The 16,960-nt window shown below is 37.9% G+C and overlaps 2 protein-coding genes across 8 annotated transcripts in view; one reads left to right on the top strand and one right to left on the bottom strand.

Moving 5' to 3' along the window:
• The window catches only part of LOC132177009 (MADS-box protein JOINTLESS), a 53,350-nt gene that overhangs the window by 19,676 nt on the left and 16,714 nt on the right, over positions 1-16,960 (bottom strand). For all 7 annotated transcript variants that reach the window (XM_088515134.1, XM_088515138.1, XM_088515137.1 and 4 more), the window contains exon 3: positions 5,403-5,481. In XM_088515134.1, the coding sequence (XP_088371260.1) occupies positions 5,403-5,481 (79 nt within the window). The remainder of the gene's footprint in view (positions 1-5,402; positions 5,482-16,960) is intronic.
• Positions 1,972-3,056, top strand: LOC148586242 (uncharacterized; the record flags this gene model as incomplete). Its single annotated transcript, XM_088515186.1, has 2 exons — positions 1,972-2,776; positions 2,866-3,056. Coding segments are annotated over 2 exons (996 nt in total), but the record flags the coding sequence as incomplete, so codon positions are not given.

Here is a 16,960-nt window from a genome sequence, read left to right on the forward strand (position 1 = left end):
TGAAAAATCGTAGTCTTTTACTAAGAGATGACAAGAAGAATTTGATAGCCAAAATTCCCATGAAAGCAATAGAATGTTTTTATTAAATAGTCAAACAGATGTGTCTAAATGTCTCAAGACTTGCTTGAAAGATTCATCTTGACTTTGGCATTTGAGATTTGGGCATGAAAATTTTGGCGGCTTAAAATTTTTGGCACAAAAGAGGATGGTGAATGGCTTGCCTTCTATTAATCAACCGGATCAACTTTGCGAAGGATGTCTAGTCGGCAAAAAATTCAATAAAAGCATTCCAAAAGAATATACTACAAGAGCAAATGAGCCACTTCAACTTGTTCATGCGGATGATTGAGGTCCAATTAAGCCATCTTCATTATGTAAAAATCCTTACTTCATTCTTTTCATTGATGATTTTAGTCGAAAGACTTGTGTCTATTTTTTAAAGGAAAAATCTCAAGTGTTTAAAGTTTTCAAAAAATTCAAAGCCTTTGTGGAAAAACAAAGTGGCTATTGTATTAAATCCTTGAGATCCGATAGAGGAGGCGAATTCACATCTAATGAATATAAAGAATTTTGTGAAGAATATGGAATTCATCGCCCTTTAACGGTCCCGAGATTGCCACAACAAAATGGTGTTGTTGAAAGAAAGAATAGGGCAATTCTCAATATGGCTCGAAGCATGTTGAAGACAAAAAGAATGCCTAAAGAGTTTTGGGCGGAAGCTGTTGATTATGTCATATATCTATCAACTCGTTGACCTACAAGAAGCCTATGGAACAAAACACCACAAGAAGCATGGAGCGGAAGAAATCCAAGTGTTTCTCATTTGCGAGTTTTTGGAAGCATTGGCTAGACACACGTACCGGTTCAAGAGAGGTCCAAGCTTGATGATAAAAGCAAAAGGTACATCTTCATTGGCTATGACTCAAGTTTTAAAGGCTACAAGCTTTACAACCCAAATTCCAGCAAAGTTGTAATTAGTAGAGATGTAGAGTTTGATGAAGAAGACTTTTGGGATTGGAGCATTCAAGAGGAAGAAAAATATGAATTCTTCCATTTTCTTGAAGAAGAAGAAGAGTCAAGAAACGAAGAGCGCACTACACCTTCTCCATCTCCAACAGATTCTAGTACACCGTCGTCATCATCTTCAAGAGGGAGTTCAAGTGAAATGCCACCACATATGAGAAGTCTTCAAGAACTCCATGAGGTAACCGGGAATTTAAATGATGATCTAACTCTCTTTTGTCATTTTGCGGATTGTGAGCGAATAGGTTTTGAAAAAGCGATAAAAGATGAAAAATTCAGAAATGTCATGGATGAGGAAATCAAAGCAATGGAAAGATCAACACATGGGAGTTGGTGACTATTCCAAAAGAACAAAACCCATTGGACAAAAATGGGTGGTCAAGGCAAAGAAGAATGAAGAGGAGAAAGAGTGGATCCAACAAACTTCAAGAGTTTAGTTGGAAGTTTGAGATACTTGACATGCACAAGACCTGATATTCTCTATGGAGTTGGGCTTAATAGTCGCTATATGCAGTCACCTACCTCATTTCAAGGTGGCTGAAAGAATTCTTCGTTATTCAAGAAGGCTAAAAGAAAATAAGTTTAAAATGGGGTGTTGAATAATAAACTTAATTTTAACATTTAGTTGAGTCTTTTCATTTCATATTCTCATATGTTATTAAGTGAGTTGAAGAGGTTGTGTCTTGTTGTTTTTCAAGAGTTATTTTATATAAGAATTACATGGGAGTTATATGAAATGTAAATGAATGAAGTTATTGTGAAGATGTTAGAAGGGTCATTTGTATCCTATAAATACAAGTAATTTTATTAAATTGAATAAAGTTGAATATTCCGCTTCCTATTTTGCGTTATCTCTTAGTGAGTGTTATTTCAAATTTTCAACAAATGGCCACTCCCACCGACAGTTTCTAGATCCTAGAGAAATGACCAAATTCAACCTTCCCATTTCAATTCCCTCACCTTTCCAAAGGCAATTTTGATAATTGGTACATTCGCATCAAGGCATTACTTGGATCGCAAGATGCTTGGGAGATTGTAGAAAAAGGCTATGATGAGCCTAGTGATGAAGCTTCTTTGAGTTCTAATCAAAGAGAGTCTTTTCAAAGACTTCGAAAGAAGGATCAACAAGCTCTCACTCTTATTGATCAATGTTTGGATGAAGCTATGTTTGAGAAGGTGGCGAATGCAACCACCTCCAAGCAAGCATGGGAGATTCTTTTAAACTCTTATCAAGGAGTTGATAAAGTGAAGAAAGTTCGCCTTCAAACACTAAGAGGCGAATTTGAAGTTTTGCGAATGAAAGAATCCGAGTCAATTGTGGATTATTTTTCAAGGGTGTTGGCAATAGTAAATCAAATGAAGAGATATGGAGAAAAATTGGAAGATGTTCGAGTCATTAAGAAGATCCTCCATTCCTTGCAACAAAAATTTGACTATATCGTTGTAGCTATTGAAGAGTCAAAAGATTTAGAAACCATGAATATTGATCAACTTATGCGATCTCTTCAAGCCCATGAAGAAGGGTTCAACAAGAAGAAGAAAGAGCTATTGGAACAAGTTCTAGCTACAAACTCTTTTTCAAAGAGAAGGAAGAAGAACAAGAAAGGAGTCAAAGAGGACAAGGACGAGGAAGCGGTCGTGGCCGTGGTAGAGGAAGAGGAAGAAGCCCATGTAATTGGAACAATTACGAAGAAAGAGGTCAAGCATCAAGAGGACGAGGATGAGAAAGTTATTGGAAGCAATATGGAAGAAGGTATGATAAATCTCAAGTTATATGTTATAATTGCCAAAAATATGGTCATTATGCTTATGAGTGTAGAAGCGATGCTAACAATGTTGAAGAGGAAGCCAATTATGTTGAAAACGAGGAAGTGGAGCCCACTTTGTTGCTAGCTTATAATGGAGAAGAAAGAGGAGAGAAGAACATGTGGTATCTTGACAACGCGGCAAGCAACCATATATGTGGAGACAAAAACAAGTTTGTCGAGCTTGATGAATTAGTGAGCGAGAATGTTACTTTTGGAGACTTGTGAAAAGTTCCAATAAAAGGGAAGGGTACAATCTCAATTCACTTGAAAAATGGAGGACAACAATTTATTACAAATGTTTATTTTGTTCCACGTATGGAAAGTAATATTTTGAGCTTGGGACAACTCTTGGAAAAAGACTATGAAATTTATATGAAAAATCGTAGTCTTTTACTAAGAGATGACACGAAGAATTTGATAGCCAAAATTCCCATGAAAAGCAATAGAATGTTTTTATTAAATATTCAAACGGATGTGGCTAAATGTCTCAAGACTTGCTTGAAAGATTCATCTTGGCTTTGGCATTTGAGATTTGGGCATGTAAATTTTGGCGGATTAAAATTTTTGGCACAAAAGAGGATGGTAAATGGCTTGCCTTCTATTAATCAACCAGATCAACTTTGTGAAGGTTGTCTTGTCGGCAAACAATTTCGGAAAAGCTTTCCAAAAGAATCTACTACAAGAGCAAATGAGCCGCTTCAACTTGTTCATGTGGATGTTTGTGGTCCAATTAAGCCATCTTCATTCGGTAAAAATCGTTCCTTCCTTATTTTCATTGATGATTTTAGTCGAAAGACTTTGGTCTATTTTTTAAAGGAAAAATCTCAAGTGTTTAAAGTTTTCAAAAAATTGAAAGCCGTTGTGGAAAAACAAAGTGGCTATTGTATTAAATCCTTGAGATTCGATAGAGGAGGCGAATTCACATCTAATGAATTTAAAGAATTTTGTGAAAAAAATGGAATTCATCGCCCTTTAACGGTTCCGAGATCGCTACAACAAAATGGTGTTTTTGAAATAAAGAATTGGGCAATTCTCATGCACGACCGGATATTCTCTATGGAGTTGGGCTTATTAGTCGCTATATGAAGTCACCTACCTCATTTCAAGGTGGCTAAAAGAATTCTTCGTTATTTCTAGGAGGCTAAAAGAAATTAAGTTTAAAAGGGGGTGTTGAATAATAAACTTAATTTTAACATTTAGTTTAGTCTTTTCATTTCATATTCTCATATGTTATTAAGTGTCTTTTCATTTCATATTCTCATATGTTACTAAGTGAGTTAAAGAAGTTGTGTCTTTTCATTTTTCAAGAGTTATTCTACATATATGTATGAGATATCTATCAACTCGTTGTCCTACAAGAAGCCTATGGAACAAAACACCACAAGAAGCATGGAGCAGAAGAAATCCAAGTGTTTCTCATTTGTGAGTTTTTGGAAGCATTTGCTAGACACACGTACTGGATCAAGAGAGGTCCAAGCTTGATGATAAAAGCAAAAGGTACATCTTCATTGGTTATGACTCAAGTTCTAAAGGCTAAAAGCTTTACAATCCAAATTCCAACAAAGTTGTAATTAGTAGAGATGTAGAGTTTGATGAAGAAGGCTTTTGGGATTGGAGTATTCAAGAGGAAGAAAAATATGAATTCTTCCCTTTTCTTGAAGAAAAAGAACAGTCAAGAAACGAAGAGCCCACTACACCTTCTCCATCTCCAACAAATTCTAGTACACCGTCGTCATCATCTTCTAGAGGGAGTTCAAGTGAAATGTCACCACATATGAGAAGTCTTCAAGAACTCTATGAGGTAACCGAGAATTTAAATGATGATCTAACTCTCTTTTGTCATTTTGCGGATTGTGAGCCAATAGGTTTTGAAGAAGCGGTAAAAGATGAAAAATTGAGAAATGTCATGGATGAGAAAATCAAAGCAATTGAAAAGATCAACATATGGGAGTTGGCGACTATTCCAAAAGAACAAAACCCATTGGACAAAAATGGGTGGTCAAGGCAAAGAAGAATAAAGAAGGAGAAAGAGTGGATCCAACAATCTTCAAGAGTTTAGTTGGAAGTTTGAGATACTTGACATGTACAAGACCGGATATTCTCTATGGAGTTGGGCTTATTAGTCGCTATATGTAGTCACCTACCTCATTTCAAGGTGGCTAAAAGAATTCTTCGTTATTTCTAGGAGGCTAAAAGAAATTAAGTTTAAAAGGGAGTGTTGAATAATAAACTTAATTTTAACATTTAGTTGAATCTTTTCATTTCATATTCTCATATGTTACTAAGTGAGTTGAAGAGGTTGTGTGTTTTAGTTTTTCAAGAGTTATTTTACATATATGTATGAGATGTAAACGAATGAAGTTATTGTAAGGAAATTAGAAGGGTCATTTGTATCCTATAAATACCCATGTAAGCAAGTTATTTTATTAAGTTGAATAAAGTTGAATATTCCTCTTCCTATTTTGTGTTATCTCTTAATGAGTGTTGTTTCCAATTTTTAACAAATGGCCATTCCATCCTAGCTATAACATCAAACGCTACATTATTCACCTGCTAAAAAGTATATCTAACCTGCAGCTCCAAAGATGGTTCATCCAATTTGTTGAGTTTATTTGATTCCAGATTTTGTCTTTCAATTACCTGCGGCACACTTCAAACAACAATCGAATAGTGATTCAGTTCCTTCTTCCTTTGTTTTCCTTAAAAGAGGATATATTGTTCTAGGTGCAAAGATGCCAAAAGAAGACATGAATAAAATGAAAGTATAGAAGAAGTTCTAAAATATACTACATTTTCTTAATTTTTTTAGATACTTAATGTTTTTCACATGTGAGATCTTTATCTTCTACTTTTTTAGAAAGATTAAAGAGAAGAAACTTCGGGCTGGTGAATGAAGATGTATATCTTATATTGACATATTTGCTGTTGTCTATTAGCCAACTATGTATTCAATTAAAATGTGAAGTTATACCGATTGATACAGAAGATACATTGACTTCTAACTTGGTTATTTCATAAACTTACAATTTGTAAACATTACATGACTTTGACTTTAGATTTGGTGTTAATTACTGAAAAATGTTAATTAAAAGCTACAAAGCAACGTGGTACAATAGTTTTCCATGATAGTTCATTAATGTTGCCAAATTGATAGTATACCTTTGAAAAGGCTAAAATCATGCTTAACAAATACAATCAAAGATAAGTTCATAGAAGTTCCATTAACACAACTAGAATAAAAAACATGCACGGACAAGACACTTGCAAGTATGTGGCATTGACAGCCAAAAGTCACAATAAAGTATTAATTTGTATATTCCTAAACATAAGAAACTTTACCATCTTAGCAAGGCTAAAACAAACTTTTCTTTTTTTCTATTCCTCAATGTACGTGTGACCATTTGAGCAGAGAAGAAGAAACTTGAAGGGAAAATAAAAGTAGATCCAATGGGCTATAACACTTGTCATCTCATGACTTGTTCTAGGTTACCATTAATAACAATTTATTCTACTAAAAAAATTTAATTGCACTATAAGATTCATTTTGGTAAATCAAAGCTCCTACATTTGACCGGTTCGTGAAATATCTATAGTGAAATTAAAGTCATCTAAAATTTAGTCACTTAATTTCACGATTTCTTAATCCTCTCAATTCAATCTTTTGACTATTCTTGTATTCTTGAAATCATATTTCATTGAGTACATTTCATTTTAGTAATTGCTTACTAAGATACTCAAGCTTGAGATTTAAAATAACGGGGAAAATCCACATACTCCCTTCAACTTATCACCCAATTGACAATTTCCTCTCTCAAACTTTCAATTCCAACATTGTCTCCCCAAACTACAAAAAATTGCCAATATCCCCCATAATGACGAAAATACCATTAATAAAAAAATTTTTAAAAAAAATCTCAAACTAAAAAATGAAAAAAATGAACAAAAAAAAATCATTTTTGTAAAAGAAAATAAAATTTTCTTCCTTCTTTTTGTTTTGTTTTTTTTTCTCAAATTTATAAGGTTTTTTTTTTTTTTTTTTTTTTTTTTTTTTTGTCTTATTAACGAAAATTTATGGTCATTTTTGTCGTTTTACTAGCCTTTTGGGGACATTGTGAATTTTTTGGTAGTTTTTTTTTTTTGGGGGGGGGGGGGCACTATGTTAGGAAATTAATCCTACCCAGGACCTGTGAGATGCGAAAAATAAGAAGTACGCGGAATAATAAAGATAAGGCAATCAAATCATACACGACACTAAGATTTAAGTCGTTCGACTTAACAAGCCTACATTCACTGGTGGATACAATCCGGAGAAAATCCACTATCAAAAGATGAGTACAAGAGAATAACAGGGCAAGAAAACCACTCAAACCCAAAGTCCCAAATACACCCAATTCTCACTTTGCCCAAAGGAGAATAATAAAAAAAAGGAAAAACTCTCTCTTTGATGCTCTCACTTTTTCTCTCTCTTGTTGCCACACCAAAACACAAAGCAAATATTACTTTTTCTCTTTGTGGACAACCCATTTTATAGGACATAAAAGTCGGCTAAATCAAGGCTCCAACTCTAATTCGTAGAAGGACTTCAAGTCCAATTCATACTATGAAAGGAAAACTAATTCCAAGAGCAATTGGGAATAAAAAACGTGAGCCAAAAGAATCCTCCTTTAATGATGCTGGATCCTACTCCAAGACTTGTAAAATCAAGTCACACGTTAACAATCTCCCACTTGACTTGAATCCACCAAGTCGTAACACAGTGAATCTCCTCTAGATGTCTCCTCCACCTATCCTCAAGCCCAAAGACCAGCTTCAGTTTCTCAATAATCACTCATTTTGTTAGCATGTCTGCCAGAGTCACAGTTCCGAAGAATCTTCTCAAGTAACAATTGTCCACTTTCAAAAAGAGATTGAATGAAGTGATACCTCAAATGTATATGCTTTGTTCTTGAATGATAAGCCGGGCTCTTTGCAAGAAAAATGGCACTCTAACGATCACTATGTAGAACGAACTTCTCATTCTTCTTTCCCAACTCATTCAAAAAACATTGTAGCCAAACCATCTCATTTCTAGCTTCTGTCATGGCCACATACTCCGCCTCTGTAGTGGAAAGGGCTACAATTTTCTGTAACCTTGAGGTCCAACACACAGCAGTACCTCCTAGAGTATATACAAACCCAGTAGTACTTTTCCTACTATCAGCATCACCCGCTAGATCAGCATCCACGTAGCCGTGCAGCTTCAAAGCTACACCTGTAAAGCAAAGGGACATATTTGAAGTTTCTCTCAGATATCGCAAAATCAACTTGACTACCTCCTAATGCTGCTTCCCTAGATTACTCATGTACAACTCCCACTGCATGTGCAATATCCGGTCTAGTACAAACCATTGCATACATCAGACTTCTGATAGCTGAGGCATAAGGCACCTTTCTCATGTATGCTTTCTCTTGATCCATCTTTGGTGATTGATCCCTAGTCAGTCTAAAGTGACTCCCTAAGGGTGTGCTCACTAACTTAGCTCCATCCATGCTAAATCTACTGAGAATCTTCTTCACATACTCTGTCTGTGAAATCTTCCGTGTACTATTGGCCATGTTCCTTGATTCTCATCCCTAGGATTTGTTTAGTAGCACCAAAATCCTTCATTGCAAACTGCTTTGACAGCTGGTTCTTCAACTTGTTGATGTCTTCCATACTAGCCCCTGCAATGAGCATGGCATCTACGTACAAGAGTAGAATAATGTAAAATGACTAATTGATGCTTCCAATTCTCCTAATTGGGAGCATCAATTAGTCTCTCTTTGATGCTCCCCAAACGACTCTCTTACACTGTAAGGGAAAAACTCTCTCTTTGATGCTCCCAATTCTCACGGGTCTTGGGTAATAGGATTAATTTCCTAACAACTGGTATAAGAGCCAAGTTTAGTTTCCTAGGATGGGTGTCTAGAACATGTATGGTTTGGAGTTGTGCCGGTTCCCGCAACTCTTGTATGTGTGATGCTCTTAGAAATGTGTTGTTACCGTGCACAACAATGATGAATAATATGAAATCGAAATGAGAGAGATCAAGAGGGTGTCGAGACACAGATTTACGTGGTTCGACAATGTGCCTACGTCCACAGGAGAGAGTGCGGCTATATTTTACTATTCAATGATTTAGGGTTACAATATAGCATATTTATAGGAAAACCCTAATTACAAGTGTTTTGGACAACCCAAAATACCCCTAATAACTTATTTGTCCCCAGGCCCACATAAACTAATTACACTCAATGGGCCAGTGGTATAATATGAGCCACTTGTTCCAACAATCTCCACCTTAGTGAGTATTCACCTCTTTGAAGGTAATCAAGTATTGGGCCTCCACCTAGAACTAATAGGTTTGGGATGCAGCCTTCTCTCCTCTCCTTTCTAGCACCTAGAGACATTTGTCAAGTCCAAGTAATGCTTGAACTTGTCTGCGGTAACAGGCTTCGTCAACATGTCCGCTGCATTCTCAAAAGTGTGAATCTTTTCAAGTAACAATTCACTTGTAGCAACCAATTCTCTGATCTTGTGAAGCCTCACATCAATGTGCTTGGTTCTCGCATGATACACCTGGTTCTTTGCCAAGTAAATGGCACTCTAACTGTCACAATATAACAGAACTCTACCTTGGTGAATACCCAACTCCCTGACTAACCCTGTAAGCCATAAAGCTTCCTTTACAGCCTCAGCTGTCGCCATGTACTCCGCCTTAGTCGTGGACATCACAACCGCGGACTGGATCATAGACGTCCAACATATGGGTCCTCCTGCAAGAGTGAACACATAACCTGTAGTCGACCTCCTATCATCCAAATCCCCTGCATAATCCGCATCTACATATCTGACGACTGACAAATCACTTTTCTGTCTAAAAAAAGTGATGTCATACTCTGTTGTACCTTTCAAGTATCTGAAAACCCATTTGACTACATCCCAATGTTGTCTCCCCAGATTCGCCATGTACTTGCTCACCACACTGACTATATGAGCCAAATCTGGCCTAGTGCATACCATAGCATACATCAAACACCCCATTGCACTGGCATATGGGACCTTAGACATGTTTTCAGTTTCTTCAACTATCTTTCGACACTGTGACGTAGACAAACGGAAATGATTCGCCAAAGGTGTACTCACCGGTTTCGCATTCTCCATGCTAAACCTCTCCAACACCACCTTCACATAGCCAGCCTGAATAGTCACAATCTCTTGGCATCCCTGTCCCTGAGAATCTCCATCCCAAGAATCTTCTTGGCTGCGCCCAAATCCTTTATGTCAAATTCTCTACTCAACAAAACTTTCAGTTCGTTGACCTCCACGATACTTTTAGCTGCATTAAGCATATCATCCACGTACGGTAACAGAAAAATAAATAAGTCATCATCAAGGCTCCTCACATACACACAACAGTCATACTCACATCTCCTGTAGCCAATTCTAATCATGTAGAAGTCAAACCGCTTATACCATTGTCTTGGAAACTGCTTCAGCCCATAAAGTGACTTCTTCAATTTACAGACCAAGTGCTCCTGTCCAAGTTGACTGAACCCTTCTGGCTGCTCCATATAAATCTACTCCTCCAAATTGCCATGGAGAAAAGTTGTCTTCACATCCATTTGCTCCAATGCCATGTCATAATGAGCTACCAACGTCAATACCACTCTGATGGAAGTATGTCTGACTACTAGGGAAAATATTTTCTCATAATCAACCCCTTTCTGCTATGAATAACCCTTTGCTACTAGGCGAGCCTTGAACTTTTTCCCCCATTTTTTTGATACTCCTTCCTTTTTCTTGAACACCCATTTACGCCCTATCGCCCTCTTCCTCTCTGGAAGCTCCACCAAAGCCCACGCCTAGTTTTTATGCAGAGATTCCATCTCTTCCGCCAGAGCACCCACCCATCTGCTCTTCTCTTGGCTATTGACAGCCACTTGAAAAGTAGTAGGATCCTCGCTGCTGATGACAAGAGCATAAGAAATCATGTCTTCAAAACCATACCTGGATCGTGGCCTAATAGTGCGTCTAGGCCTGTCTATGGCTATAGTGTGATGCTCCATAACTCTTGAAGTAGAGGCCTCTATACCCTGAGAAGTGTTCTCCTACACATGAGTCTCTAACTCCACCTGCACCACCTGCTTATCACCACTACTGCTTTCTGGCACCTGCTGCTCTTTACCCTGAGTACTCTTCAACATTGAATTTTCATCAAATACCACGTCTCTACTGATCACCACCTTGTTTGCCTTTGGATCCCAAAACTTGTAACCTTTAACCCCTTTCCCATATCCAAGAAAGACATACTGTCTAGACTTTGGAACAAGCTTCAATCGTTCTTCACTAGGTATGTGCACATAAACTGGACAACCAAATACTCTCATACCAGAGTAATTTACCTCATTACCTATCCACACCTCCTCTGCAACTTTCCCATCTAGAACAACCCTCGGTGACCTGTTGATCAAGTAGCATGCCATTCTCACTGCATCTGCCCAAAAAATCTTTGCAAGTCTAGGATTCGACCTGAAACATCGTGCTCTCTCTGCAATAGACTTGTTCATCCTTTCTGCCACACCATTTTGTTATGGTGTCTTGCGTACTGTGAAATGTCTCTTTATACCATGTTGCTCACAGAAATCTCTAAACTTGTCCTTTGTGTACTCAGTTACATTATCTGTCCTGAGGCACTTCACCTTCTTCCCAGTCTGGTTCTCCACTTCAGCTTTGTGACGTCCCACATCGCCTGGGTATGGAGATGGGGATGTGCTTAAATGTATACTACACCCTTAATGACAACAACGCGCTTTAAAGCCGTGATAGTTATGATCCCATCAGAACTCCGCAGTTAAGCGTGCTTCTACTGGAGTAGTACCAGGATGAGTGACCTCCTGGGAAGTCTGGTTCGAGGGGAGCCACAAGCGGACAATATTGTGTGTCATTGGGGTGGGATGTTACAAATGGTATCAAAGCCATAGCCGAGCTTGAGATGGGGAGAGTGTGCACAAGCCCATGAAGGTCGCTAGCGGGCACTCGCTGGGACGAACGCCAAGAATGGGCTAATCCCATAAGGGTCGCCAGCAGGGACACTGGGTCCTAAGAGGGGGTGATTGTGTCGTCCCACATCGCCTGGATATGGAGATAGGGATGTGATTAAATGTATACTACACCCTTAATGACAACAACGCATTTTTAAGCCGTGATGGTCATGATCTCATCAGAACTCCGCAGTTAAGCGTGCTTCTGCTAGAGTAGTACCAGGATGGGTGACCTCCTGGGAAGTCTGGTTCGAGGGGAGCCAAAAGCGAACAATATTGTGTGTCATTGGGGTTGAATGTTACAAGCTTTCCACAAATTGAACTTGGCAAACGTCTTTTATTTGTGCCACATGAAGTACACCCAAACCTTTCTGAGAAAATCATCAATAAAGATCACGAAATACATATGTCCGCCCCGTGACGCTGTCCTCAGTGGTCCCCAGACATCAGAATGAACAAAATCCAAAATACCCTTTGTCTTGTGTGTGGCTGTCTTGAATTGTACCCTATTTTGCTTTCCCATAACACAGAACTTACAGAAATCAAGCTCGCATGTTTTAACACCCTTCAACAGATTTCTCTTATGAAGCTCCAACATGCCCCGCTCACTCATATGACCCAACCGCATATGCCATAAAACAGTACAATCAGAATCAGACTCCACAGAGGTGACTCCACCTACAACTGTACTTCCCAACAGTTTATAGATATTCTTTTTTACTTTTATGCCCATTCATCACTACCATCGTACCCTTAGTCACCTTCATTACTCCACCTTCAGACTTATAACCATAACCGTTTGAGTCTAAGGTGCCTAATAAAATCACATTATTTTCCACATCTGGTCCATGTCTAACATCACATAACGATCTAACTACACCATCAAACATTTTAATTCTAATATTACCTATTCCAGTAATTTTACAATGTGCACCATTACCCATAGTAACTATACCAGAATTAACTGACCTGTAGGTGTCAAACCAATCTCTATTGGACGTCAAATGAAAAGAACATGCTGAGTCTAGAATCCAATAATACACAGGATGCTCTGAATTTGATGCAACATAAAGCATATCACCATCAGTATTGTCTAAATTTTCCTCCACTACATTCACAAACCATGAGGAACCTTCGTTCTCGTCGTCCTTATTCTTCATCCTTTCTGGACAATCCCGCCTTATGTGCCATTTCTTCCCATACTTATAGCAATTGACTTTGACAGAGAATTCTTGCCATTCGAACCACTCTTGTTACAACTTCCACGTTATTGGTTACCCCTTACAACTAGCCCTTCTCCTTGAAATCTTTCATCATTGATTTTCTTCCTCTGATGAAAAGCCAATAGGGTTCCTGTAACGTCTTCTAACTCCAAGGTCTCTTTCACCCATGTCATAGTTGTTACCAAATTCTCATACGTAAGAGAAGTTGCGAGTGAATTCAATAGCATCAACGCTCTGTCTTCGTCTCAGAACTTCACATCAACCCTCTTCAAATCGCCGACTACCTGATTGAACACGTAAATGTGTTGGCTCAGATCCGAGCCCTCCGCCATCTTCAAGCCGTAAAACCGCTATTTTAGATAGAGCTTGTTCGTCAATGACTTTGACTTATACCGACTTTTCAGTTTCAACGAAACTGCCATCGGAGATTTTTCGTCCATAGCATGATACATGATGTCATCTCCCAGACAAAGCCAAATAGTAGCCACCGTCAAAGCCTCAAGTTCCTTCCAATCTATGTCCGCCATCCCTTCTGGTTTCGTCCCCTATAACGCCTTCACCATCCCTTGTTGCACCAACAAATCTTTGACACGTCTCTGCCATAATCCAAAATTACCAGTTTCGTCGAACTTCATCATGTCGAATTTCGTAGAAGATGTGCCAATCCCAACCATCGTAGAATTAGGCTTTGATACGAATTGTTGTTATCGTGCACAACAATGATGAATAATATGGAATCGAAAGGAGAGAGATCAAGAGAGAGTCGAAACACAGATTTACGTGGTTCAGCAATGTGCCTACGTCCATAGGAGAGAGTGCAACTATATTTTACTATTCAATGATTTAGGGTAACAACATAACATATTTATAGGAAAATCCTAATTATAAGTGTTTTGGAAAACTCCAAAATACCCCCAACAACTTATTTTTCCCTAGGCCCACATAAACAAATTACGCCCAATGGGCCAGTAGTAAAATATGAGCCACTTGTTCCAACAAAATGTAAAAAGACTCATAAGCGAGGGAGAGTTGGTCCAATGTGGTTATGGACTCACACATAAGAGGAAGATTGTTGAGTATATGTGTGAGTGAAAAATTAATAGAACCCCACATTGGAAATAAATAAGAAGTGTGAGTGGTTAATATAGCATTGTTGGGCCGGAACCCATGAGCTTAAGCTTTTGGGTTGTGTGGTGTCTCAACATGCTATATTATGGGCTTACAAAAGGAGTCCCCAAATGTATTAATCTCCCAACACATTGTTGTGTATTATTATTTTGTTGTGTGTTTGTGGTCTAAATTGTGGTTTGTAAAACCCTTAAGGACAAGTTGAATAATGCTTTTGTATTTGACTTGCAAGATTTTTCTCGGTTGTTTGAGTTATATTATAATGCACCCAAGATTGGAATTGGGGTTGTTTTAAGTGAGGGTGGCACACCTATGGCTTATTTAAGTAATAGTTAAGATGAACTCCCATCTCGACATGCACTTTGGGCAACATAAATTCATTAGTTTTCCTTTGTTATCTAGCACAATTCTAGTGCCTTGAACAAAGTGGTGGAGGTGCTAAGCAGAAAGACATCTTTATTGGTTACTATGTGAACCAAGGTACTAGGGTTTGATTTCTTCAGAGATTATTTATATATTGACCCATATTTTGGTCTTATTGTGAGTGACTAGGCGACAAAAACAATAAGACACTTATTTCATGCATGATGATTTTATGTTCAAGAGAAATCAATCGTGTGTTCCAAAGGGTAGTCTTTGCGTGAGGATTACTCATAGCCACATAATGAAGGCATGTGGGATATGACAAGAATCTAAAACTTATGTTGGATTAGTATTGTTGGATTAGAATGAGGAAGGAGGTTGCCATATTTCGCAAGGGGCGTTGGATTTGTCTAGTGTCTAAAGGTACTGCTACTAATGAGGGATTGTACATTTCGCTTAATATTCCTGATTAGCCTTTAACTAATGTGAGCATGAAATTTGTTTTGGGGTTGCCGAGAACACAAAAGGGTAATGATTCTATCTTTGTTGTGGTGGATCACTTCTCGAAGATGACTCATTTCATAGCTGGCAAGAAGACCTTTGATGCAGTTAATGTTACTTAGTTGGACTTTCGAGAGGCCTACCATCTTCATGGCTTGCCATTGTCCATCATTTCTAACTGAGATACTAGCTTTCTCAACCATTTATGGAGGTGTTTATTGTGTTTGTCTAATACCAAGCTTGATTTTAATAGTACTTTTTATCCATACAGAGGTTTTTAATTTTTCTTTGAGGGATTTATTTCGTAGCTTGGTGGTTAATCATCTCAAGTCTTAGCATCAATGGTCATTTTAGGTAGTTGACTTTGATATCCTCAAAGAAGAAGGTAGTTGAGTTCTCTAATGAGGATTCATCTTATGAAGAGGCCGCAACTTTGTTGGCCAAGAAATTCAAGAGGTTTCTAAAAATTCAACAAGGGTTTCAAGAACCTTCAATCAAATGATACCAAGGGTGATTCCCTAAGAGTGACCCAAGGTAAGAGAGAAGTGTAGGAAGGGCATGAGCGTTCAATGCTTCGAATGCTCGAGCTTCGGGCATGTTAGGACTGCTAATCCTAATTTCTTGAATGCAAAGGGTAAAGCCCTTAATCCATCAATGAACATGAGCTATATGAATTTCATCAATTTGGTGAATGATCTAAGTCGTCCTAGTGAGGTTGAGCCTTCATGCTTTTACGAGACTTTGTGATGGCGAATCACAAGCTGATTCTGATTAGTAGATTGATCTACAAAAGGCTTATAACCAAGTGTTTAAATAATGTGCTAAACATAAAAAGATAAACAAATCTTTGCTTAAACAATTGGCTGATTTGAATCTTGAAAGGAAATCTTTGGTTGAACAGTTGCATGTATTAAATTCTGCTTATGATTCCTTGAATATTGAAAACTCTGACTTAGTGGATCAAATTGATTAATTAGTTGCTTTGTAGTATGATGTGCAACATGAGTTTTGTGTTAAACTAGATAACTTATTGAGTTTTCAAAAACCATATGGAGATACACATGGCCTTGGTTTTGACAGTGATGCCTTATATTCTAAAGACACACTTGGTACTCAAGGGAAGATTTTGTTTGTGCTCGCTATTGTTGTTGAGGATATTCGTTCAAGAAATTTGGATAAAGGGGGAATGGTGTTTTACAATCTGAAGGACTTAAGAGTGTAGGCCAAGGGAGGAGAGATAGAATTCCCTTGAAGTCCAAGGTTGAAGGTGTTTACCTTCCTAGGAGACAACTTCAACAAAGCTCTATCCCTAAGTGTATCACTATGGTAAAATGGGTCACATTTGACCTCATTGTTACCAACTTAGGTCTAGCCAACGTAAGAGAGAAAGTCCCCCACCTAAGATTGACCTAGGTGAGCTTGTCTTGATGATTTAGGATGTTGTGTTTAGGCTAAACAAGCTTAAGGTTTCACAAGGTGTTCCCAGCAAAAATCGGAACATACTTAGGAGGGATTGCTATTCACCCTATAAAGGGGAGACGCAAGAGACCAACCTAGTGTAGGTGTCCTTTATTATATTAGGATTGTGGTTTCATGCATTCTCATCTGCATCCTAGATCATGTATTTTTATTTGCTTTTGTGCATTTTATTTGTTTTTGAATGTTTTGCATCCATGACATTTAGTGTTTCTTTCTCTCATTCTAATCTTTCCTTATTTATGTGCTTGCATCATGTTGCATGTTTCTTTTTTTGTTTTGTATATATATAAGGAAAAGAAAAAGGAATAGAAAGAAAAGAAGGATATTTTTTTTTTTGGGTTCTACGTGTCACTAGCACAAGAGATTGATTCA

This window comes from Corylus avellana, chromosome 4 (assembly GCF_965113065.1).
Source record: "Corylus avellana chromosome 4, dhCorAvel1.hap1.2, whole genome shotgun sequence".
NCBI classification, from domain to species: domain Eukaryota; kingdom Viridiplantae; phylum Streptophyta; class Magnoliopsida; order Fagales; family Betulaceae; genus Corylus; species Corylus avellana.